Below are 24,584 nucleotides of genomic sequence, written 5' to 3'. Positions count from 1 at the left end.
CGAGCAGGGGAAGCTGGGGCGGGCAGACCCCTTTGTTCCCAGTGCGTTTTCAGGGAGGGAACAGCTGCTTGGCTGCATCTGGGTCCCAGGCTGGGGCCTCAGCGTAGAACCCGCTCCTCCGCGAGGAGCCTGTGGCAGGTCCCCTTTAGTTGTGGGCGGGCGGGCAGGCTTTGCTTCTGGGGAGAGCGCCACCTCCCCGCTGTGCGAGCGCTGGCAGGCGGCCCCAGATCTGCCCCAGATCGGCTGTCCTTGCTGACCTGTTTGTGCCCTGTGCGTCCACACTGAGCCACAGCCGGGGTCCCTGCAGACACCGCCCCCTGCAAGGCCTCCCGCACCCTCAGCAGTCGCGCAGAGAGCTGCTCGGTCAGGGCGCGCCAGCTGTCCCCTCCCGCCTGCACAGCCGCCGGCCCGCCCGCCCGCGGGAGGGGTGGCCTGCCACCCCTCCTCCAGCCATGTGCCCTCCTCAGCCTGTGGAACGCGCGCCGCCTGGGCCGGCCCCCACAGCGCCTGGCCAGCGACGCACGGAGTGCGCTGAGCCCAGCCACCCCAACCGTCCTGCCGGGCGCAGCTGCCGCCCCGAGCCCAGCGGCCCCAGCCAGGCCCAGCCCCGAGAGCAAGAGCCAGAGCGAGGTGCCTGGCCCGGGCCCTGGCGGCCCACGCGAGCCGACATGCGGCTCCACGAGCCGTCGCTGTGCCAGGACCCCAGCCTGAGGCAGGAGCTGGCCTCACTGGCCCGCGGCTGCGACTTCGTGCTGCCCTCCCGCTTCAAGAAGAGGCTCAAGGCCTTCCAGCAGGTCCAGGTCTGCCGCATGTCACCCCCCCGGCCCACCCGGGTCCCTCCCGAGTCCCTCCCTGGTGTGGGGGGGGCGGGGGCTGCTCGCACCCACCCGTGCAGGGAGCGTGGGTCCCGCGTGAAGTCGCTGGGAGAGCTCCTAAGAGCTCGCCCGTTGCTGGAGTTTTGGCGGCAGGTGCCGCGGTGTGGCCAGGATGCAAGCCCCCGGCGCGTGGACAGGTTCTGGCTCGGGTGGGGACCTGACCCTGTGGTCCCGGTGGGAAGCCTGGCCCATGGTCACGGCCATCTCCGTGATGACACGGCCCTGTGGGACGCCTGGCCTTCTCGGCCACATGGTGTTTACTGGGCTGTGGGGATCTGCACACATGGGCCGGGCAAGTGGATGGCTCGGTGCTGATAGTGAGTAGTTGGCGTGTAGACACCCTCTCCATGGTTGTGTGTGCTCAGAGGAGTAAGACCTGCTGTGTCTACACCTTGGACGTGTTACGAGTTAGTTTGAGGGACCCAGTCGTTTGGAAGCATCAGACAGCCCGTGATCCCCAGAGTCTGTCTGTGACTCGAGGGGTCTCTCCGTGGCATATCTTGTCCTCGCCTCAGCTCTGGGCCGGTGCTGGGGGCAGGGCCACAGGGCTTGGGGCCGGGGCTCCTGCTCCTGAACGCCTCACCTCTTGCAGTTAGACACCCGCACTTTTTCTCTAGGCCAGGACTTAACGTCCTGTTGTGGCCAAAAAAAATGACATCCAATCAGACCGGGCCATCTGGGGGAAAAAAAGACCTGCCTTCTGCTGATATTTTAATGGGAGTTTTTCTGGGATCATATCTCAGCTTTTACACAGCTTGGGAATTTTTCCTGTCTTGTGTCTTCCAACTTCTGAAGTTTTGTCTGCAGCTGGGGAAGGTGTGAGTCTGTCCCTAGATTTTAAGGAAAGTGCCTGCATTTGGAGACCCAGGAGTGGAATCTGCCCCACGCGGGTCCTGCTTTGACGATAGGAAAACAGATGTGGGGCAGTTAGGGTTTCTCCTGATGGTCCACTGGGCTGTGTGGGAGACCCGGAAATCCCTCCAGCCTCGCCCAGGATGGTCGTGCCTGGGGGCCCGGCTCCCCACAGAGCCCATGCAGGAAAGTCTGCATTGCTTTAGGGCTGCTGCTTATCAAATGAAAATCACTTTTTGGGAATCAAACTTTATGAATTCATTTCATGGGAAGTTGTTTCTTGTCACAGAAAACATGTCTCAACCTTGCTTCTCAGCCGTGACGATGTGCATTGCGTAACGTGAGTGCTCCCTGGGCTGCAGGCGGTGGACCAGTGGGTCTTTCTCATGGGGGTTGTGGGAGGAGCAGAAGGAGAGTTCTCCTGGCTCCTTTCACCCCAAGATGTTGGAGGGCGGATTCGGGACACAGCCTTGGGGGGGGTCAGCAAACATCTTTGGGAGAGGCTGGGGGTAGAGGGAGAGGCTGGGGGTGGAGGGAGGGAGGTGGTGCTTCAGCCTGACGGCCACGCCACCCGCTCAGTGGGCCCCCCTGGCCCGGAGCAGAGGACCCTGGGGCACGGCTGTGCCATCCACAGTGGAGCCATCCCTGCTCCCGCCTCCCATGTCCACCCGCCCACCCTGCCCAGGGATTCTCGGGCCTTCTGGGCGCCGAGCAGCGCCAACTCCCGGTGGTCACTGCAGGCTCTCTCAGGCCCAGGACATGCTCGGTTCGCCCCGCTGGAAGGGGTCCTGAGCGTCCTGTACCCCGGGGGTCCCCTCGCCCACTCTCCACAAACAGGCTCAGGCACAGTTGACGGGCGCCTCTGCTCCTCCACTCTGTCACCTTGCTGTGGGCCCGGACACGCTGTCCAGCCTCCCTGCAGGGTCCTTCAGGGCACACAGACCCCGCTGAGCGTCATTCCAGACCCCAGTGTGGCCACCCCCTGGGGACAGTCCTGGACTCTGAGCTGACCTCCCCTCCCTGGGGTGACAGCGTGGCCTCCCAGCTCTGCCTGTCCCAGATGGCAAGTGGGCCACAGTCTGGGGTCCTAGTCTGGGTGGGGTCACAGTACCCTGCAGGAAGGGTCATGAATACCCCCTTTGATCCACATTCCCAGGACCCTGGCAGCTGGAAGCGGCCCCTCTGTCCACTCGGCTGTGGATGCAGGTTCCCCTCACAGGCCACTCCAGAGCCGCACACACGCCCCCTTGGGAGCCCGTCCTGTGGGGCAGGTGCAGAGCCAGGCTGACAGTCAGTGTCCAGGCCGGGGACCCCGCTCAGCCGGGCTCCCCCGTCTGTGTCAGTGTTGGGAACACAGCTCTGCTCCCTCCTGTGAACGCGGCTGGCCCAGCAGCCTCCACAGTGAGCCCGGCCCCTCCTGTGCTGGAGGGAGATCCTTCGCACGAACCCGTGTGCAGGGCCTGGCTCCCCCGTTGTTGTCTTTGGCTCCCCTGTGTTAAACTTTGACCTCTGGCTCCCATCTGTCAGCGTGGAGTGTCGTTCACGCGTTTAGTTGGCGCACCTCCTGCCAGCTGGTGTGGAGGGTCCACGGGAGCCGAGGAGAAAGCTCGCGGCCCACAGGGGCCTCCTGTTGGGTGCAGCATCTTTGGGGCCTGGGCTCACCTGGAATCCACAGGCTGTCCCCCTGAGCTCCCTGGCCCCGTCCAGGGCCCCGTCCCGGCCTTGCTGCTGCATCCGGTCTCAGACGGGGCCGCCCAGGACGCTGCTGGGCTTGGCCGCTCCGGCCCAGCGTCCCTGCCTGGCCTGCTCTCATTCTGCCACCTGTGCCCTGTCCTGGCCCGTTGGAGTCGGAGGGACCCATCTGATGTCCCAGCACGTGCCGTCTGACCCCTCTGGGACCTGACCGTCCGAGGCTGGTGTTGGGAGGTGTGACCCCAGAGACACAGCTGGACGGATTTCTGCTGGGCTCCCCCACACCCTTCTGCGGGAGAAGAGATGCCTTTGCTTTATCCCAGGGCTTGGATTTTGGTCGTGGGGGCACCGCTCCGCCCCACTGTGTGTTCTGGGAGGCCCATGGGCGAGTCTGAGGTCCCAGGAGTGGGGTCGAGTCAGGGAGCAGGCGGCTGGGGCCCTCTACAGAAGTAGCTCTCCGTGAGGCCGTGCCCCTTGATCGGGGCTGCAGGGGGCCTGCGTGGGGCGGGGCGGGTGGGAGCCCAGGCAAGAGGCTTGGGGACCCGAATGCCCCTTGGTCGGCTGGTTGCCATTTTTTAAGAGGCCTGAGCCGTACTTTAGGACTCTCCTTTCACACACACACGTGTGTGTTTTTGCCACTTTTGTTCATTCCAGTCATCTGGCCGCGTCCCCTGGAGGTCGGGGAATGCGCCCCACGGTCCCTGCAGGACCTGCTGAGACCTGTTTTGCGGCCCAGGAGGTGGCCAGCCCCCAACGGCGTCCTGTGTGTTGGAAAAGAATGTGAGAGCTGCAGCTGTGCTGGGGCCGCATCTATTTCTGTCCCGGAGATTAAACTTGTAAATCTCCCGTGTCTGCAGCAGGCTGTTTGTTTCTCGTTGTCCGGTCAGCTCCGTCATCGCTCCGGGGAGCTGGGCCCGGCCTCCCTGGGGGCTGGACCTCTGCTTTTCCCTGCAGCGTCTGCCGTGTCCGTGTGGGGCTCCTGGGGCCGGCATCGGCCAGCTCTGAGGCATGTCGTTTCCCCTGGTCGCCTGCCCTGACGCGGTCCCTGTCTCTCTCTAGTACTGTCCACACCTCCACCTCTTGTGTGCACGTCAGTCCAGCCACCCCACGGCCCCTCTACCCTTTTCCGTCTTTTGAGAAGATGTTCACCCTCTGCACCCTTACGTCTTATGTGTGTCTCTTGTGAATAGACACGATTCTCTTTTTCCTTCTGATCTTCATCTTTTAACTGTGCCGTTTGTCTGTTTCCACGTGTTATGACTGTTCGTCCATCTTGGTTTATTTTCGTCCTGTCCTTTCTTGCCTCCTCTTTCTCTTTTCCTCTCCTACTTTGGAGTATTCCCTTGCTCCTAGCTGACTGCTCATCCTAGAAATGGCCACTACTGGATTTTTCCAGGTGAAAAATTAATACCTTTGCCTTCCAGCTCAAAACACTCAGATGGGGGCTGGCCCAGTGGCGCAGCAGTTAAGTGAGCATGTTCTGCTTCAGCGGCCCGGGGTTCACCAGTTCGGATCCCAGGTGCAGACATGGCACCACTTGGCAAGCCATGCTGTGGTAGGCGTCCCACATATAAAGTAGAGGAAGATGGGCACGGATGTTAGCTCAGGCCCAGTCTTCCTCAGCAAAAAGAGGAGGATCGGCAGATGCTCAGGGCTAATCTTCTTCAACAAAAAAAAACAAAACTCTCAGACACTTCCATTCCATGACCCCATTCATTTTATACTGCTGTTGTTGCCTTCGGAGGGTTTTTAAAAAGAAATAAAATCGCCGCCTTATGATGATTCACACAGTCAGCGTGTTGAGATTTGCCCCCCATACGCCCCTTTCCTGCATCTCCGACCTGCGTCAGGAGCACTTGGCTTCTGCCTGACGCACGGTCCCCCGCACATCCTGGACCAGCGTCTGCTGACAGTGGCCGGCTCGCTTTTGCTTTTCTTCCGTTTTGGTCTCAAACTGTCTCCATGTTGGTTTTGTGTGGCAGACACCTCCCGGGAGGTGGCGTTTGGGCGAAAGGGCAGCCGCTCTCCTCCAGCTCTGGCCCCTGCATTTCTGTCGAGAAGCTGGCTGCAGGGCTCCTGGGTCGCTCCTTTGGAGACGGTCCCCTTTTCTGTTCCGTTCCGTCTCCTTGTGGCAGGTTCTGAGGATCTGCCGCTGTCTTGGGTGTTGTCCCGTCTCGTCGTCCGGTGTGCAGTGTGGGTCGCTCCAAGGACTCCTGCTTGGGGTTCCTTGGGCCTCGGGTCTCAGGATGTGTCTCCAGCTCTGCAGCTGCAGGCTCAGCACCTGCGTCTCCTCCCTCCCGGGGCACGAGTCCCTCCCAGCTGTGCTGCTCTGCTCTCCAACCCAGAAAGCAAGTGTGTTTCCTGTTCTTCTGGACGTTTTATTTGGGGCTGTCTTAAGTCTCCTCACTCTTGCATCTTCAAGCCTCTCCCTGTCTTGATATATGAAGCGTGTCGGCTCTCATTCTCAACAACGTCAGAGTCCGGAGTCTTCGCCAGCCCAGCTGCTCCCTGCTTGCCGGCTCTCCCTCATGGTGCCTTCCTTTCATGTGTGTTTGTGCATTTTGATCATGAACGCCTCACTTTCCTTGGAACTTGGGGCGTTTTCTGAGTCCCGAGTTGAGGATGGTTCACCTCAGCACATCTTGCTGCTTCCGGGCACTGCTGATCTGTGGCAGCCTGACGTCGTCGGCTGGAGGGTTTGGGGACCAGGCACAGGATGTACATTTGGTTTGCACACTTGACTGGGAGTCTGCTGTGAGCTCTCGGGAGCTTTGCCACCACCCCTGCCCGCAGCCCCTTGATGCAGCACCAGCTTTCAGGCCTATGATTGTCCTTTCCTTCCTGGGGTCAGAGGTTGGTGGGGATTTATTTCCACTTCATTCTTCTCGCTGCAGGGGCAGCCCCCAGGATCCCGCTCAGGGGGCAGCCTCCGTCGAGGATGCTGGATGTTGCCTCCTGTCCCCGAGCTCTGCAACACTGTGAGGTGACGGTCACTTCACCCCCTTGAGTGCACTCCCTGAAGGCAGCGCCTGTCCAGCCTCTCCTGGCCTCGCTGGGTGCCCCTTCCCAGCGTCCGTGCCCTGAGAGTCCTTCCTCTCTTGCCAGTCCGTGAGGCACTCAGGAAGATGTTTGTCAAGTGCTCTCCCCAGCATTTCCAGCTGCCTTCCTCAGAAGGGCTGGTCCGGGTACCTGGGTCTTGACAGGGCCGCAGAAAGAGCACACATGTTAGCATTTACTTCTCCCTGAGTCGATCCTGCAAGTCCAGCACCAGAACTGGGTCATCCAGTGTTGCGCTGTGCCTCAGGGAGTGAGTTGGTGGGAGACGCTTGCTTCCCCATGAGTGTGAGAGACATGGAAGGTTCCAGGCTGGGAGAGACTCACTGTGGACAGAGGGAAACAGAGTCATGTGGCCAAGTTCTCTGAGGTAGCAGCTTTCCGAACACAGCGAAAGGTGTTTTCCTTTCAGGGGAGCTCTTTGGGATGTGCGTTCCATCACTGCATATTGCTGGGGGCCTGCTCTGTGCCAGGCACTGGAGGGTAGCTGCACCTTCTAGTTGGGATGACAGAAAAGCCTACAGAGCCTGACTGGGATGACAGTACCTGTGAAGGGGCGGCAGGTGGGGTGGGATGTGTGTTCTGTCAGGGATGACCTTGTGACCTGCGGTGATGTATTCTGTGAGGGGGCAGCAGATGGGGTGGGATGTGTGTTCTGTCAGGGATGACCTTGTGACCCGGGGTGATGGTTCCTGTGAGGGGGCAGCAGATGGGGTGGGATGTGTGTTCTGTCAGGGATGACCTTGTAACCTGGGATGATGGTTCCTGTGAGGGGGCAGCAGGTGGGGTGGGATGAGTGTTCTGTCAGGGATGACCTCGTGACCTGGGGTAACGGTTACTATGAGGGGGCGGCAGGTGGGGTGGGATGTGTGTTCTGTCAGGGATGACCTTGTGACCTGGGGTGAGGTTCCTGTGAAGGGGCGGCAGGTGGGGTGGGATGTGTGTTCTGTCAGGGATGACCTCGTGACCTGGGGTGATGGTTCCTATGAGGGGGCTGCAGGTGAGGTGGGATGTGTGGTGTGTAGGATGACCTTGTGACCTGGGGTGATGGCTCCTGTGAAGGGGCAGCAGGTAGGGTGGGATGTTTGTCCTGTCAGGGATGACCTTGTGACCTGGGGTAACGGTTACTATGAGGGGGCGGCAGGTGGGGTGGGATGTGTGGTGTGTCAGGGATGACCTTGTGACCTGGGGTGATGGTTGGTGTGAGGGGACGGCAGGTGGGAGTGGGCTCAGGCGGGGGGTGTTGTGTTGTCTATTGATGACATGCTAGTGGCAGGTGGGATCTGATCATGGTCTTAGATGAGGTAAGGCAGTGTTTGTGGGGCGCCTGGGAACAGTAGGCACAAAGGCCCTGAGGTGGGCAGTGACAGGGGCAGTCATTAGCGCCTCCACACACCCGCTGTGCCCCAGGGAGCTGTGGTGCAGTGGTTCTCAAACTCCTGACCCAGGGGACCGTCCTCCTGTACCAGCGTGTTGGTGGAAGGGACGTGTGGCACCCTCAAGGGAAGCCCTCCTGCTGGCAGCAGCCAGTGTGGCCATGCGGGGTGTCTGCAGGGCGCTGTCAAGAGCACCAAAGACCTGTGGTTGTGTCTTTGCCCCTAAGTTTGTAGCTGTCTCCCTTCCTCCCTCCCTCCATCTGCCAAATTCCCCCCAAATTCCCCCCGTCCGCATGGCTCTGACCACAGGGGCCGTCTCTCACTGCGCAGCCCATGTGGGCGTCCTCCCTCCACCATGGTCAAGCTCCCCAGGCAGTAAGCTCGCTCGTGTCCCACTCTGCTCGTCCTGTGCCGCTGTCCAGAAGGTCATGTCTCATGGAGCTATGCGTGTGTCCTCGGGGCCAGGCCTCAGGGCCCGGAGCAGAGGAAGACAGGAGCTCTGCTGTGTTCCAGGGTCAGAAGGACCCGGGCTGCCGCACGAGGCGAGGGGTTCCTGGAGATCAGCGAGCTGTGTGTCCACCCCCAGGAACAGACACACGAGCTGAGGCAGAGACAGGCCCTCGCGTGGCAGCCCTGGGCGTGGAGGCCTCATGCGTGTGTGTGCGTCTGTGTGTGTGTCTCCATCGCGACCAGCAGGCCCTTCCCCGCCAGTCCTGACTGGGAGGCCCATTTGGCTGTTGGGCCCCATCCCCTTCCTGTTCCTGCCCCTGGAGACAAGCGGACCAGCAGACGGTGGGGGATGGAGAAGGAGGAACAGGTGACTGAGCCGGTGCCATCGCTGTCGTGGGAATCTCTGCGCCATGTGCTCAGGAAGCGGGTAGAAACCGTCAGATGTGGTTCATCCCGTGCAGTGTGAATACTGCCTCCTAGAGTGCTCAGTCTTTGCAGCTTCGGAAGACACGTTGGCGCGTCTCCACCCACAGAGGTTTGGTGAACTTGCTCCTGACGCGTGGTTTCTGCCCCTTGCGAGGCCCACACAGGACCTGGGGCTCCCCGTGCCCTTGGCCCAGGCTGGCCCCTCTGCCCGGGTGGCCCATCAGCTTCTCCCTCTCGGACTGCGGCCGAGCCTGCATCACGGGGGCCCGGTGTCCATCCTCCTTGGAACTGGCCCCCCATGTCCTTCTCTATACCTCTGGCCTCTCCTGTTGTCCGAGGCCTCCCCGCCCAGCAGGGCCATGGGAGGGTCGATGGGCCACTGTACAGACCTCAGACGTTGTCCCCGTGGTGCCGGTCGTTCTGAGTTCGTGAGCACAGGGCACGTGCTCAGATGTCATAAAGTAGCTCCCAGTGCTGCCTTGGACCATCTGTTAGACCAACGAGAGAATGAAGCCGACTACAAACGTGATCTAAAAACTCCCGTGTGGTGACAGACGTCACAAAGTAAATAAAAAGACGTGGGGCCTGGGGACGGAGGACAAAACTCACAAAGCCGAAGACACGTGCCGCCCTGGGAATGGTCAGAGGAGGAACAGAAATGACGGCACAGCGTGGAGTAGAGAAGGGGCAGGGAAGATGGTGTCCTTGCCTTTTAGACAAATGAGGAGATGCTCCACCTGGTTCAGAGTACGGTGGGGGTGGAGCATGATGCCTGTGTGGTGTCTTAGTTCCCCCAGACGGCGGAACCTCAGTTTGACAGCGCCCTCTGCTGACGGGGCAGGAGGGAATGCGGTGTCGGAGATGGTGGTGGCCCCCGGAGCTCCTCCCGCAGGAGCACGTGGACGAGCCACACTCTTGCGGTGCTGAGGCCGTGCCGGCTGCCTCCCTGTGCTCCCATTCAGATTGGGGCCTTTGTAAGCTTCTTGCACTCGCTCACCTTTAAACAACGCAGGACAGGCGCCTAGCCCGTGGTGGGGACTGCCCACCTTTAGGACTGTGGTGTGTGCAGACACCAGCACCAGGGACACCAGGCCCCCAAAGCCCCCTCAGGAGGTGCTTGCATGTATCCTCACGCCTAGGACAGGAGCCACGAGCACTCGCTGCTGCTGCTGCTGCTCCACAAAGGGGCATGCTGGCCTCCCGCCCTCCCCTCACGTGTGGTGGCGGCCGGGTCACCGCGAGGTCACCAGGGCACAAAGGCCACGTTACTTCCCCAGGCAGAGCCGCCAGGACCCCAGGGCAAAGCCTTGCTCGCGGATCCCAGCCTGGATTCGCATCTGCGTAGACTGCGGATTCATGAGGAGGTCTGGTCGCCACGCGTGACTTGTGCAGATGAAGACAGACTTCCTCGTGAGTGTCCAGCGAGGTTCCAGAGCTGTCGCTTGGCAGCCCTTGGGCAGGAAATGTCCCTATGTCTCCACAGGAGGGGGGCACAGATAGTGGGCGTGAGCGACACAGGGCCTGACACCACATGTCCAGGACGCCCCAGTGAGCCCACCCCGCTGCTTTCAGGGCTTCGTGTGGTGGAGTCAGCATCACGCCGTCGCCAGCTGGAGTGTGCCTGTGGCCATCCAGGGGGAGGAGGGCACCCATGGGGACGCTCGGGCCAGCCAGGGGGGCGAGGGTGAGCCTCGTGGTGGATTGCTGTGCACTGACAGCCGCAGGAAGATTTGATTTAAGTTCTTTGTCACGTTCTGTCCATTTTGTCAAAGTCCATTTCTCAGGACCGGCCTGAGTATTAACTGTGTAACGGGTGTGGCAGAAGCCGGCTGACACGGTGACAGCAACCTCGTTTTCAGGAATCACACCTGGTCGTAGGCGAGAGGCCGAGCAGTGTGTCTGCATGGAGGCGTAGCAGCGCTGTCATCCCTCTTCCTTGTCCTTTCCCAGGTGACCAGGTGCGCGGCCTCCTAGCGCTGACCAGCAGCGAACGACGTCCCTGTGACTTAGCAGCCCAGGGGTCTGTGTCAGCCCAGCCATGGACTGGGGAGAAGGCACATGGTTGACAACGGCTCCAGAACCAGCCCAGGGGCAGCCACCCCACAGTGTAGGTGCCCTGCCCTCTGCCTGGAGCGCCAGACTCCTTGTGCCTCAGTTTTCCCACCGTGAATACAGGATGCTGGTGGCACGTCAGTCACAGATTGTCCTGAACGCGGCAGTTGAGTGAGATGGCTCATGGGAAGATGTGGTCGGTGCTCAGGAAACACCAACACCGTATTGCACAAAGGTACAAGGGCAGCGACTGTGGCCGACAGCTCAGGGCATTGGGCTCGCAATTCATTCCGCCTCGCGGGAGAGAAGAAAAGAGAAAGACGGGAAAACGGAACCACCGCCACAAGGCAAGGAAACAGGCACTCAGGGGCCTGCCCCGGGGGCACAGCAGTTAAGTTTACAGGCTCCGCTTCGGTGGCCTGGGGTTCGCGGGTTCGGATCCCAGGCGCAGACCTAGCACCGCTCGTCAAGTCACGCTGAGGCGGCCTCCTTCATATGAAGTAGTAGACGATTGGGACAGATGTTAGCTCAGTAACAGTCTTCCTCACAAAAAATTAAAAAAATGAAAAATGGCCCTCAGTCTTTGTTCCAGAAATCGAGGGGAAAAGTTATCTTCCTCAAAGCGAATCGTGGGCACCCCCAGCAGATCTGTTGAACCGAACCCTCTCCTTCCAAGGAGGCAGCTCTGGGTGTGGCTTCCCCTCCCGCCTGTCCCTGGGCCACGGTGGGTGTGGTTTTGGCTCAGTGCTGCTGTGCAGGGCTGTCACATCAGGACTCAGTGATTCTGACACTGTAACCCAATCCCCGTGGAACAGGACATCCCGGGCTGGGAGGAGGGGGATCAGCCTGTGTCCCTGGGTGCTGACTCGGGCCGAGTCTCGTGAAGGGTGGGCCCGAGGTCATCGTCCAGCCTTTGCTCTGCTCTGAGGCTTAGTCCACAGTGTGGTCCTCGTGCTTCCCACCGTCCATGGCAGATCCACCTCGCTCAGCACAGCCGGCCTGCAATAGGTGCCGGAACCTCAGGGCCGCCCTTTGCAGCCTCTCCTTTCTGATCACCGTGCCGTCCACATCTGCCTCTCGGCTCTCAGCACTGAGGTGACCCTGCGTCAAACCCCTGACTGTTTTATTTGCCCTGTTGTGATCACAGGGCTCATTGTCGTGCGTCTGCAGGCTCTCCCCATAGCCCCCCAGTACAGCAGACTCAGGACAGCAACACCTCTGGACGTGTTGCTGTCGTCTGTGGGTCACGTCAGTGGGGCAGGACAGAAAGCGTTTACAAGTGACTCCTCCTCCTAGTGCTGGAGGGAAAACAGACAGGTGACACAGGGCGTCCCGGGACATGACTGAGGGGACGCGAGGCCGTCCCGAGATGTGACTGAAGGGGACATGGGGCCATGCTGAGACGTGACTGAGGGGATGCGGGGCAACCCTGAGACATGACTGAGGGGGACATGGGCCCCTCCCGAGACGTGAGTGAGGGGGACGAGGGACCGTCCCGGGACGTGAGTGAGGGGATGCAGGGCCGTTCTGAGACGTGACTGAGGGGGACGTGGGGCCATCCTGAGACGTGACTGAGGGGACGTGGGGGGCCACCCCAAGACATGAGTGAGGGGGACGTGGGGCCATCCCGAGACGTGACTGAGAGAACATGGGCCGTCCCTGAGATGGACTGATGGACTGAGGAGGACACTAGCCGGTCCCAGAGGCTGCAGCTGGGTGGTGAAGAGGCCCCCGTTGCAGGACGAGATGTGTAGGACACCCGCAGGTTTCAGTGGGGAGCCGTGTTGACTGTGTATCCTGGTGGCAAATTGGTAGTGCTGTTGGTGTCTGGTGTTCCAGCCCCTGGTCCCTGTGGCATGAGGCGGTGGCTGCATGAGCTGTGCTCTGTCACTCGGCCTTGGGGAGGGTGGCTGACATGTGAGTGCCCCGTGGCGCATGGAGGGGACCCCCCACCTGGGCGTTCGGGCCTGCTGGCGGTGCCATTCCTCTGGGTAAGAACCACGCTGTGCCCGGTCACTGGGCCGGCCCTGAACCCTCTGTGGTGTTTCCTCGGCCTGCTGTGTTGTGTGTGTGTCTCCTGCACGCTCAGGGTCTGCAGGTCCTATGTGGTCCCGTGGTGTCCCGTGTGCATTGGGTTCCCCAGACCTTGTTGAGTTGGGGACCCTCACAGTGCACTCTCCTGACCATCTGCCCACTCCCGGCCCCATCAGCCCCCGTGGCCTCAGGCATTGGGTTTTTGCTGCTCAGTCCAGTCCTTCCCCAGTAGGACGCTGGGCTGTTCCTGCCTCCTGAGACTGTGGCCTCGTGTCCCCAGCCCTAGAGAATGTAGGGTGTAGACCGGAGATGCGTCCATGGGCCAGACTGTGCCTCCCCGTCACTGCCCGTCGAGGCCGACCGGGTGCCTGGTCCTCGGCGGCCGTCTACGACCCGGCTCCCAGGAGCTGTTTCTGGCCCCAGAAGGCCTCTCCTGAGTCAGCAGGGAGATGCTGCTGAGTCCTGCTGGGCGACCGTGCCCACCGTAGTGGGAACAGCGAGCCTCATGGGCTCGGCCTCAGAGGAGATTCAGAGCCTCTCCCCCCTCGGTGCTGCAGACCCGGCCTGGGGCCAACTTTCGGCAGTCATTCCTTAACCGGGTCCACTGAACAGCTCTTTCTGCTTGGGGGCATTTTAAACAACCGTGTTTTATATACAGAGTCCCCCCTTCCGCCTGTAACGACAGCCCCACAGCAGGTCAGCTCCCTGAATCCCCGAGGGCACGTCCCGACACCACTGTGTCTTGGAAAGCATGTCAGGAGGTCAAACTTCTCCGAAGTAGTTGCTGCTGAAGGTGCTGGCTTCACTTGGGGTGGCTCAGCTGCCGTTCTGCCTTCTGGCGAGAAAGAGGCTGCAGGGCCAGATCCTTTCCCGGAGGGCCATCCCAGGTCAGGTGACAGACGTACGTCCCATTCTCCGGGAGGCACACGTGGGAACCAGCGACTGCAGGTGTGGGCCCCAAAGAGAGGCCACACCTGTCCTGGCTGTGAGCGAGCGCCATTGACGGCCCGCCTGGAGGACCCTGACCCCAGGAGGACTGCGGGGCAGGCTCCCCACAAGGACCTGTGCCAGCCTCCCTGGCAGCCTGGGCCGTCAGCTGTCACTGTTGCGGGGTCACACTGAGGCAGGGCTGGGGGAGGCTCAGCAGTGTGGATCAGTGGTATGTGACGCTCTCTTGTGGTGTGTGACCTTTCGGATGCGGGTGGCCTCATGGCTGGAGTTGGCCCCCAGGATTGTCTGGCGTTCTGTGCACATTGGGGTTCCGTGGCCCCGTGCGCTCACTTTGAGAACGGTGCCGCCCCTGTCTGTTACGGGTTCATGTGAGGACGATGTTTCCTGTTCCCAAGTCCTCACCACCTGTCTCATTTCTCAGGTCCAGACAAAGGAGGAGCCCCTGCCACCAGCCAGCAGCCAGAGCATCCCCACCTTCTACTTCCCCCGAGGCCGTCCGCAGGGGACAGTGAACGTCGATGCCGTCATCGCCAAGATTGAGCGGACCTTCGCCCAGTTTCCGCACGAGAGAGCCACCATGGAGGACATGGGCAAGGTGGCCAAGGTGGGTGCCCTGCGTGCTGCCTCTGGGCAGCACCACGTTCACGGGTTGGTGCTTGTGTTCTGTTTTCAGGATCTGAAACACAGTGGAGACTCTGTATTAACGGTTGTGCCAAATATTGAAGACAGACATGCCTGTGCGTTGTTGCCCTCCCAGATGGAGCAGCGTTCACCTTTGCATTTTTTAAGCAACTGATCCCCTGAGGTCCAGCCTGGGCCTTCCTCTCCGCCCTCCTGCCCCGTGTCTCTCCCTGTGTAGGGTGGGTGCTAGTGGACCCACAGTCCATGCGCAGCAACATGTCGATTTTGAACTTAGCCTAACACATGATCCCCCGTGCATTGTCTCACCATTTGGTTTTGAAATTCGGTGGCATGTCTCCAGGCCATCCATGTTGACATGTGTAGACACACGTAGACGAGCACAATCGTGGTTTCCCACATCGCCTCAGCCGCGTGGGAAGGCTCCCGTGTAGCCGGCGGCTGGCACGGCCCCTCCTGGGTGCTGGCGTTGACGCGTCCCGCTCCCCCATGGATCGGGCTGCCTTGGGCTGTGCTCCTGAGCTCCGCCTTCAGGCCGCATTGGGGTGCTTGTGCTTCCCCTTTGCCCCTGTGCTTCCGGGGTGCTTTCTCTCTCTTTCTTCATCCCCACCCTCCCCTCTGGAATGTCTCTTCCTATTCTGGATGCTGACCCTCCGTCCATGTGTGTTGTGAGCAGGTTCTGTTCCACCTGCTGAATGGTTCACGTGCTTCCTTTTGCTTGCAGTTTTTAGGGCTTGTCCTCTTTTCTTGTTGGAACTGCTTTATTGAGATATAACTCTCGGACCACAGTTCACCCATTTAAAACGTACAACTCAGCACAATGCAGTGTATGCCCGGAGTTGTGCAGCCATCATCGTAGTCAAGTGGAGGACATTTTTGTCACCCCCTAAAAGAAACCCTGTACCCTTTAGCTGTCATCCCCCCTCCCCCACCCCCAACTAATCCACTTCCTGTCTCTGTAGGTTCGAGTATCCTGGACATCTTATGTAAACAGATCCATACCATGTGTGGCTTTTTGTGTCTGCCTTCTTTCCCTCAGCACACAGCCAGACCCGGGCGACACTGGGGGCTCGGCTCCAGGCCCCCACAACAAAGTGAATGTCACCATAAAGCAAGTCACACGAATTGTTTGGTTTCCGAGTGCAGATAAAAGTTAGGTTTATGCTATGCTGTAGTCTAAGTGGGTGATAGCATTATGACTAAAGAAAAGTGCATACCCTAATTAAAAAATACCATATTGCTAAAAAATGCTAACCAGCACCTGAGCCTTCAGCAAGTCATCTTCTCTTTGCTGGTGGAGCATCTGGTGAAAAACGCAATAAAGCAAAGCGCGGTAAAGCGAGGAGCAATAAAGGAAGTGCTTTATTGCAAAATAAAGCAAAAATACAAGTGAGCCTGTGTTTTCAAGGTTCGTCTGTATTGGGGCGTGTGTCAGTGGCACGTCCTTTCAGCGTCCCGTTGTGCATTTATCCATTCATCAACTGATGGACGTCTGGGTTGGCCCACCTTTGGGCTGTGGTGCACAGGGCTGCTGGAACACGCGTGTGCGAGTCTTGGTGTGCAGGTGTAGGGTTCTCTCAGATATACACACCTAGGAGTGGAATTGCTGGGACACATGGCGACACCATGTTTAACGCTTTGAGGAGCCACAAGACCATTTCCCAAAGCAGCTGCCCCATTTTGCATTCCCACCGGCAGCGTAGGAGGGTTCCGATCTCTCACACCCTCGCCAGCACTTGTGTCTTGCTGATTGTAGACAGCGTGTCCTAGGGGGCACGAAGTGTCTCCTGGTGGTTTTGACTCGCATTTCCCTGAAGACTGTCATGTTGAGCAGCTTTTCATCTGCTTATTGGCTATTTGTGCATCTTCTTTGTAGAAATGTTTGTTTAGATCCTGTGCCCGTTCTTTAACTGGATTGTCACTTTATTGTCCAATTGTAAGAGTTCTTTATATATTCTAGATTCAAGTCCCTTATCCAATACTTGGTGTGCATTTTTTCCCATTCTCTGAGTTGTTTTTTCTTTTTTTTAATTATATGTACTCAGCACCTGAAAAACTGAGAATTGACCTGAGTCTTTTTTAACCTTTTCTTTTTTGCTGAGGAAGACTGGACCTGAGCTAACATCTGTGCCAGTCTTCCTCTATTTTGGATGTGGGCTGCTGCAACAGCATGGCTTGTTGAGCGGTGTGTAAGTCTGTGCCCAGGATCTGAACCCACCAACACTGGGCCACTGAAGCAGAGTGTGCAAACTTAACTACTGTACCACCAGGCTGACCCCTTTTTTCAGTTTTTGATAGTCTTCCATGATGCCAAAAAGTTTTTGTTTGTTTGATAAAGTTCACTTTATCTGTTTTTTCATTTGTTGCCCGTACTTTTGCCGTCATATCCAAGAAATCATTGCCAGATGCAAGGTCATGAAGATTTGCTTTTGTTTTTTCCTGAGAGTTTCTAGTTTCGGCCTTTACGTCTAGGTCTTTGATCCATTTTGAGTTAATTTTTGAATATAGTGATGCAGCGGTCAAACTCCATTTTTTACGTCTGGAAATCCAGTTGTCTCAGCACCAAGGCTGAAGAGACCATTCTTTCCCCGTCCAGCGGCCCTGGCCCCCTTGTTGAAAATCAGTTCCCCATAAATATGAGGGTTTAGTACTGGATTCTGATTCTAGCCCTTGACCTGTCCTTGTGTCTTTATGCCAGTTCCACCCTGTCTTGATTACTGCTGCTTTGTAGTCGGTTTTGAAATGGGACGTGTGAGTCCCTTCTCAAGCTTGTTTTGGCTCTCCGTGGACCCTTGCAACTCCTTATGGATTTTAGGGTCAGCTTGTCAGTTTCTGCAGAGACGCCAGCTGGGGTTCTGCTGGGCTCGCGTTGACTCTGTAGATCGGTGTGGGGAGTATGGCCGTCTTACTACTGTCTTCTCATCCGTGTACATAGGACGTCTTCCACTCATTTAGGTCTTAGTTTCTTTCGAAGATGTTTTGTAGTTTTCAAGTATAAGTTTTGCACATCTTCTGTTAAATTTGTTCTGAAGCATTTTATTCTTTTTGATGCTATTATAACTGGAATGCTTCTCTGAATTTTATTTTCAGCTTGTTCATTGCAAGTGTATAAAAATGCAATTAATTCCTGTGTACTGATCTTGTATCCTGCAGTCCTCTGAACTCATTTATTCGTTCTAATAGTGTTTTAGCGTATTCCTTAGGATTTTGTGTGTACATGATCATGTTACCTGCGGCTAGAAATAGTTTCGCTTCTTCCTTCCCGGTGTGGATCTGTTATTTCCTCGTCGCGCCCGACTGCTCTGGGAAGAACCTGTAGCGTGGTGTGGTGTTGATGTCCGAGAGTGGAGGTTCTTGATCCTGCCCTTGGGAAAAGCATCCAGTCCTTCACCGCTAAGCATGCTGTGAGCGTGGGTTTTCACAGATACCCTTTATCGGGTTGGGGACCTTCCTTTCCATTCCTGGTTTGGTCAGCGTTTTTATCAAGAAAAGATGTTAGCTTGGTCGGATGTTTTTCCTGTGTCTGTTGAGAGGCCCGTGTGGTTTGGTTCTTTATTCTATGGATGAGGTGCATTACGTGAGTTGGTTTTTCCAATGTTAAACCAACCTTGCGTTCTGGAGCAAATCCCACTTGGCCATCGTGTGTGGTCCTTTTTCTGCGTGGCTGGATTTCACTGGCTGGTATTCTGTGGATGGTTTTTGTGTCCGTATCCAGAAGAGATACTGGCTGGCAGTTTTCCTGTGATTCCTGTGTCTGGTTTTGGTATTAGGGTAACACTGGTCCAAGAGGAAGATCGGAAGTGTCCCCTTCTCTTCTGTTAGAGATCGCCTTTTTAAAGTATGTTTTTAAATTTTGTTTTATAAGTATGTAAAAACGTACATGGTTCCAAGGTCAAAACTCACAAACCAGATATATTCCCATAAGTCCAGAGTCTACCCCTGTCTGTTCAACTCTGCTCTCTTCCTCCCCCATAAGTAAGTTTTCATAAATTTGGCTTATCCTTTATTTTTTAATATGAGCAAATACCTACAAATATACATCTGTGTATGTACACACATATTTAATTTCTTCCCTTTCTTGGATGAGAAGTAGCATGCTGTTCTATGCTTGGGTGTGTTCTCTCTGAACATTATGGGTGGCGATCACTCCCCATTGGCGAGGTGGTCCTCGCTTTGCATGTTCGTGTGGGAGCATGAAAGTGACCCCACGAGCTGAAACCTGTGTAGCTTTTCTACTTCTTTGGCGGCTTTCTCCGGGCACGGTTGCTGGGCGAGAAGCAGTGGGTGTCTGCTGTGGACAGTTTGGTGAGCTCCAGTGGGCCTGTCAAGCCGTCAGCACAGTCAGCATGATGAGCGTCTCCACTGGCCCCTAAACTCTGCTTCATTCTCATCCCTCCCGCCCCCAGCCCCAGGCTCCCTGTGGTCACTATTGATTAGGGATTTCTAGAATTGTACATAAACTAAATCATACTGCAGATACTTTCATTCTTTTTATGGTGGTAAAATTCACATAAAGTTCCACCAGCATTTTAACCATTTTAAGATGTACAATTCAGGGGCCTTTATTTCATAGACAGTGTTGCACAACCATTACCACTGTCTGGTTCCCGAACATTCACATCCCCCTACAAGGGAATCCCGGGTTCTGTAGCAGTCACTCCCCATTCCCCACGCCCAGCCCCTGGCAACCATGAGTCCCCTTTCTGTCTGTGGATTGGCCTGTTGTGTTTCAAAAAGATCTGGGCAAAAGTTTTGATACAAATGAAAATAAAACCAAACCCACCTTCCCTAAGCGTCATTTTTTAAGAACAGCCAGAGAAGTGTGATGGTTTGGTGCCTAAGCTTCCTTTCCTGCTGAAATTCTCATCCAGCCTGGCACCAACCTGAAGGAAATCACCTCACTCCTCATGCTCATCGCCCTTCCCTCTTGGGACCTGGGACCTTCCTCCCAGGACCGTGGGGTTAGGGGCTAATAATGGAAGTGAAGTCACTTAGAAAACACAGAAAAGCAACTTTAGGAGATATGTCACTTCAGGTAATCTAATCCCATCCATCAAACAAAATCTGCAAGTGTTTGGTGGTGAGGATGTGGTCTATTTTCCAGAAATCACAGACAGCTTATATTGATTCCTGTGAAAACTTTTTCACCTCCTGTACAAGCTCCCATCCAACCCAAGTACGTTTCTTAAGTAGTCTCAACAGAAAAACTAACCTGAGAATGATTTAACGGGACTTTCAATTCTAAAAGATCCAGTGTCAAACGCTTTATGATCAACTTCCTTTGGCACCGCAGAGCCCACGGCCTCAGCACGCTCTCCCGGCTGCATCCTCTCTCTCATTGCCTTCTTCACAGCAGCGAGGCGACCCCCATCTGCGATCCCAGCATCATCATGTTTTGGTTCACTCGCTATACCCGAGACAACTTTTTCCTACAAAGAGAAATTATGACATTTACTAAAGCAACTCATTACCATCTTATAAGAAAAATGAATAAAGCATGCCTAAAATATTTCACACATCCATCTTATGCTTATCAAGTTCCTAGTATGTGCTAAACATGCTGGGGGTCAAAGGTAAAGGACAAAGTTCCTGCCCTCAAGGAGTTAGTTGTGGTTGTCGTTTAATGTAAACAAAGATAGGACCCTTCAACATGTCTAAAAACTGATGGAAAAGAGAGAACAAGGCTAACTGATGGGATGAGAGGTCAATGAATAAGAGATCTGGGGGAATGGTTCCAAAGTATAGATAAAAGATTAGTTTGATTTTAACTGTTCAGTAGTCTTAACGGTGGCCTATAAAATAATGTAGGAGAGAAACACTGGTGGTAAGGGGCAGAATTACAAGGCTCCGACATAATGCTGTCTTGACACAGCCGTTATCTGCGTCACTGATGGTGTTATGTCCCCAGGACTAAGCACCCGATAAGAAATGCGCACGGCAGGTCCAAATGTCCCAGCATCCTTCCTGTTTAACAGACTTGAAATTCATTCAATCAATCTCGTCACTGTCCTCAGGGCCTTTGTCATTAGTAAGACATTACTAACGTCTTACTAAGACATTACTTCATTAGTAAAATAAGGAGACTTCATTAGTAAAACAATCCTACAATAATCCTTTAATACTCTAACATCTTAAACTCCTAAGACAGAATTCAAAACAGAGTTTTTATTTGGATTACACAGCATAATAAAGTACCAGTTTAGAAACCTGATTTTACAACCAGAGGCATTTTTCTAAAATCTAAAAGAAAAAGTGGCAGGGCTCCAAGCTGGCTTGAGAAGTAGCAATTCTGAACCAAAAGCTTGGAGTTAAAATATTTTGGGAAAAAAATTAGTACAAATAGATAAGAATGGAATCTATCATGTCAACAAAGCCAATTTTACAGAGAAAATAGGAAATTTTACATGATAAAATTTGGGAAGAAGAGAGAGAGTCTAAGAGTCATTGTTCCTCTTTTCTACTTAAAAAGTTCTTTCATTTTGAAATATATCACACACAAGAGTATAGAAAGCAGAGATGGCATAACCTGTGGGTTAAGAACATGGGTTCTGGAATGAGAAACCCAGCTCCACCCTGGGCACGTGCTCGAGTCTTCCTGGCCTCAGATTCCCCACCCGGGGATAACGGCACCCACCTCACAGGACTGTTGTGAGGATTAACTGAGTCAATGTGTGTGAGGGCCTGGGAAGCATAGTTGGCACATTATATAAATTATGTACTACTGCTATTATTACTGCAAAACAATGTATAGGTACAGTTTAAAGAATAAAACACACTGGTACATACCGTTACTTAGCAACTCAGAAGCTCTCAGGAGGACCAAATCCAATCTCAGCCCCACCTCCCCCGCCAGAAATAACCATCCTGAATTTTGTGTTGACCTTTCCTCACTCTTCAAGACAATCAGGACATTGTAATAGATGACACGTTTTGTGAAATGAAAAACCTGAAGCTAAATGTTTCTAAAGCTTAAATTCATTAAAGTAAAAGTCTATATTAGAAATCCACAAATTTACCTGAAACACATCTTTGCTCGTATTGCTGGCTTTCTCCCATCCACACTCCTCAAGTATGGTCAGATTGTTGAATTTCTGGCGTAGATCCTGTATCTGTTAATAAATGAAGCACAAGTTTATCAGATTAATGCTAACCATATTAAATTTACAAATTAATGCCCAAAAGCTTCAAACAAATTGACAACGACTTGGACTGGTGACATAAAATTAGACTGTCATTGTCAATTTTGTATTCAAATGAATTCTTATGGTAAAATTGTTCATTGTTATTTTATGTTAAAAATCTACATAAAGGATGTCATATGTGAATAACTCCCAAACTATTTTGATGACTAAAATGGTAGGAGAGATATCCTAAATTATACAGTGTGAACACAATCTCTCCGTTTTTTTTTTGTTTTTTTGTTTTTTTTTTACAGTTTATTTATCCCTTCTCCTACTGAGGAGCATATCCATTGCTTCCAAGTCTTGGCAATTATGAACAATGCTGCTATAAACATCTGTGCACATGTTTGTCTGGACACAGGTTTTCAGCTCATTTGGGCAAACACCAAGGAGCGTGACTGCAGCATCGTATGGTAAGACTCTGTTTAGTTTTGTAAGAAACTGCCAAACTGTCTTCCAAAGTGGCTGCACCATTTTGCACCCCCACCAGCTATGAATGAGTGCTCCTGTTGCTCCACATCCTCACCAACATCCGGTGCTGTCAGCGGTTTGGATCTTTGCCATTCTAATAAGTGTGTACTAGTGTCTCATTTTACTTTTAACTGGCAATTCTCTAAGGGCATATGATGTTGAGCATCTTATCTTTTCATACACTTACTTACCATCCATCTGTCTTCTTTGATCAAGTGTCTGTCTGTTCAGTTCTTTTGTCCATTTTTAAATCAGGTTGCTTGTTTTATCATTGTTGAGTTTTAAGAGTTCTTTGTATATTTTAGAAAACAGTCCTTTATCAGATAGGTCTTTTGCAAAAGTTTCCCCTAGTCTGTAGCTTGCCTTCTCTTTCTCTTGACATAATCTCATTTTATTTTCATTTTTATTGTTTTGGTGAGGAAGATCGGCCCTAACATCTGTTACCAATCCTCTTCTTTTTTCGCTTGAGGAAGACTGGCCCTGAGCTAACATCTGTGCCAGTCTTCCTCTATTTTGTACGTGGGTCACCACCACAACATGGCTTGATGAGTGGTGTAGGTCCATGCCTGGGATCAGAACCCGCAAACCCTGGGGCAATGAAGTGGAGTGTGCCAAATTTAACCACTATACCACTGGGCTGACCCTGGCACAATCTCATTTTAAAGGATTCAAATAATATACATACTAGCAGGATGGGAATGTATGATCCCATCCTTCTGGTATTTCCAATCTCCTCAAAGTGGTAACCACTGTCAACAGTTGGGTAAATATGCTTTGAGTCTCTGTTTATACAAATAGGTACTCTATTTGCATTTATACAAATAGGTACTCTCAATCTCCCTTTCTCAAAAAAATTTAAATGTCAAAAAGACTCAGGATTACACTTATGACCAATTGATTTTCAACAAAAGTGCCAATGCAATTCAGTGAGGAAAAGATAGTTTTTTCCAACAAACAGGACTGAGAAAAGTGGATATCTGCAAGAAAAAATATGAATTTGGGCTCTTTCCTACACCATACACAAAAATGAACTCCAGAGCCAGCCCTGATAACCTAGTGGTCAAAGTTCAGTATGCTGTGCTTTGACAGCCCAAGTTCAGTTCCTGGGTGTGGAACCACATGACTTGTCTAGCAGTAGCCATGCTGTGGTGGCAGCTCACACAGAAGAACTAGTAGGACTTACAACTAGAATACACAATTATATACCAGGGCTTTGGGGAGGAAAAAAAAGAGAGGAAGACTGGCAACAGATTTGCTCAGGGCAAATCTTTCCTAGCAAAAAATAATTAATCACAACTTAATTTTTTTAAAAAATGAACTCCAAATGTTCACAGACCTAAGTGAAAGAGATAAAGCTTTTAGAAGTAAACATAAGATAAAATCTTTGTGACCTATGGTTAGGCAAAAAGAGTTCTTGGAAATAATGCCAAAATCACAACATTAAAAAAATTGATAAACTGAACTTCATCAAAATTAAAAACAGCTGTGTTCCAAAAGATACCATTAAGAAAATTAAAGAACAAGCCACAAACTGGGAGGAAATATTTGCAAATATTTCTGATAAAGGACTTGTATCCAGAATATACAAAGAACACTTACAACTCAATAATAAAAAGACAGACCCAATTAAAAATGGGCAAAAAGATTTGAATAGATATTTCACCGAAGACGACATACAAATGTCTAATAATAAGCACATGAAAAGATGCTGATCATCATTACTCATTAGGGAAATGCAAATCAAATCTACAATATGACAGTTCACACCCCACAGGATGGCCAATACTAAGAGAGACAGGAGCAAGCACTGGTGAGGATGCGGAGCAACAGGAGCTCTCACACACTGCTGGCGGGCACGTGAAAGGGTGTAATCAATTTGGAAAGCAGTTTGGCAGTTTCTTAAATAGTTAAACAGAAATTTACCACATGATCCAGCCATATCTACCCAAGTGAAAGAAAACATGCCCACATGAAGATTTGTAAGTGAATATTCATAGATTATTCGTAATCGTCAAATAGTGGAAATGTCCATCAACTGGACGATACAGACTGATGTCTCCATGAACCGCTACTCAGCCATGAAAGGAACAAAGTACAGGCATGTGCTGCAACATGGAGGAACCCCAGAGACACCACGCCGAGGGAAAGAAGCCACATACAAAAGACCACATATTGGGTGATTCTTAGAATGAAACGTTCAGAAAAAGCAAATCTACAGAGACAGTAAGGAGACTCGTGGTTGCTTGGGACTGGGAGTGGCAATGGGAACTGACTGAAAACAGGCAAGAGGCATCTTTCTGCGGTGAGGAAAACGTTCTAAGTTTGGATTGCAGCGACGGTTGCACAACTCTGTAAATTTACTAAACATCATTGACTTTTACACTTAGAATGGGCAGATTTTATCATATGTAGATTGTTTATCCTCAGTATAGCTCTTTAAAATAAATAAAAGCCCCAGGAGCCAACTTGAAGAGGCTCCCACTGGCCAAAACTGGGAAATGAGCATCACTAAAGATAATGACTGTAAAAGA

At 53.5% G+C, this 24,584-nt stretch overlaps 1 protein-coding gene and 1 long non-coding RNA gene across 2 annotated transcripts in view; one reads left to right on the top strand and one right to left on the bottom strand.

Moving 5' to 3' along the window:
• Nucleotides 1-283: 283 nt before the first annotated feature.
• LOC139039784 (serine/threonine-protein phosphatase 2A regulatory subunit B'' subunit beta-like) overlaps nucleotides 284-24,584 on the top strand; it is a 55,767-nt gene continuing 31,466 nt past the window's right edge. Inside the window, exons 1-2 of the mRNA XM_070503597.1 lie at nucleotides 284-800; nucleotides 14,184-14,366. Coding sequence (XP_070359698.1) covers nucleotides 453-800; nucleotides 14,184-14,366 — 531 coding nt within the window. The 5' untranslated portion in view covers nucleotides 284-452. The remainder of the gene's footprint in view (nucleotides 801-14,183; nucleotides 14,367-24,584) is intronic.
• On the bottom strand, nucleotides 18,389-21,510 carry LOC106821894 (uncharacterized). Its single transcript, XR_011500706.1, has 3 exons — nucleotides 21,418-21,510; nucleotides 19,614-19,830; nucleotides 18,389-18,722 (listed from the first exon to the last, which is right to left on the bottom strand). It is a non-coding gene; the product is annotated as an uncharacterized lncRNA (long non-coding RNA).

Source organism: Equus asinus, unplaced genomic scaffold, assembly GCF_041296235.1.
Source record: "Equus asinus isolate D_3611 breed Donkey unplaced genomic scaffold, EquAss-T2T_v2 contig_307, whole genome shotgun sequence".
In the NCBI taxonomy this organism is placed as follows: domain Eukaryota; kingdom Metazoa; phylum Chordata; class Mammalia; order Perissodactyla; family Equidae; genus Equus; species Equus asinus.
The sequence above is the reverse complement of the archived record's forward strand: the minus strand, read 5'-3'. Positions and strand labels throughout refer to the sequence as shown.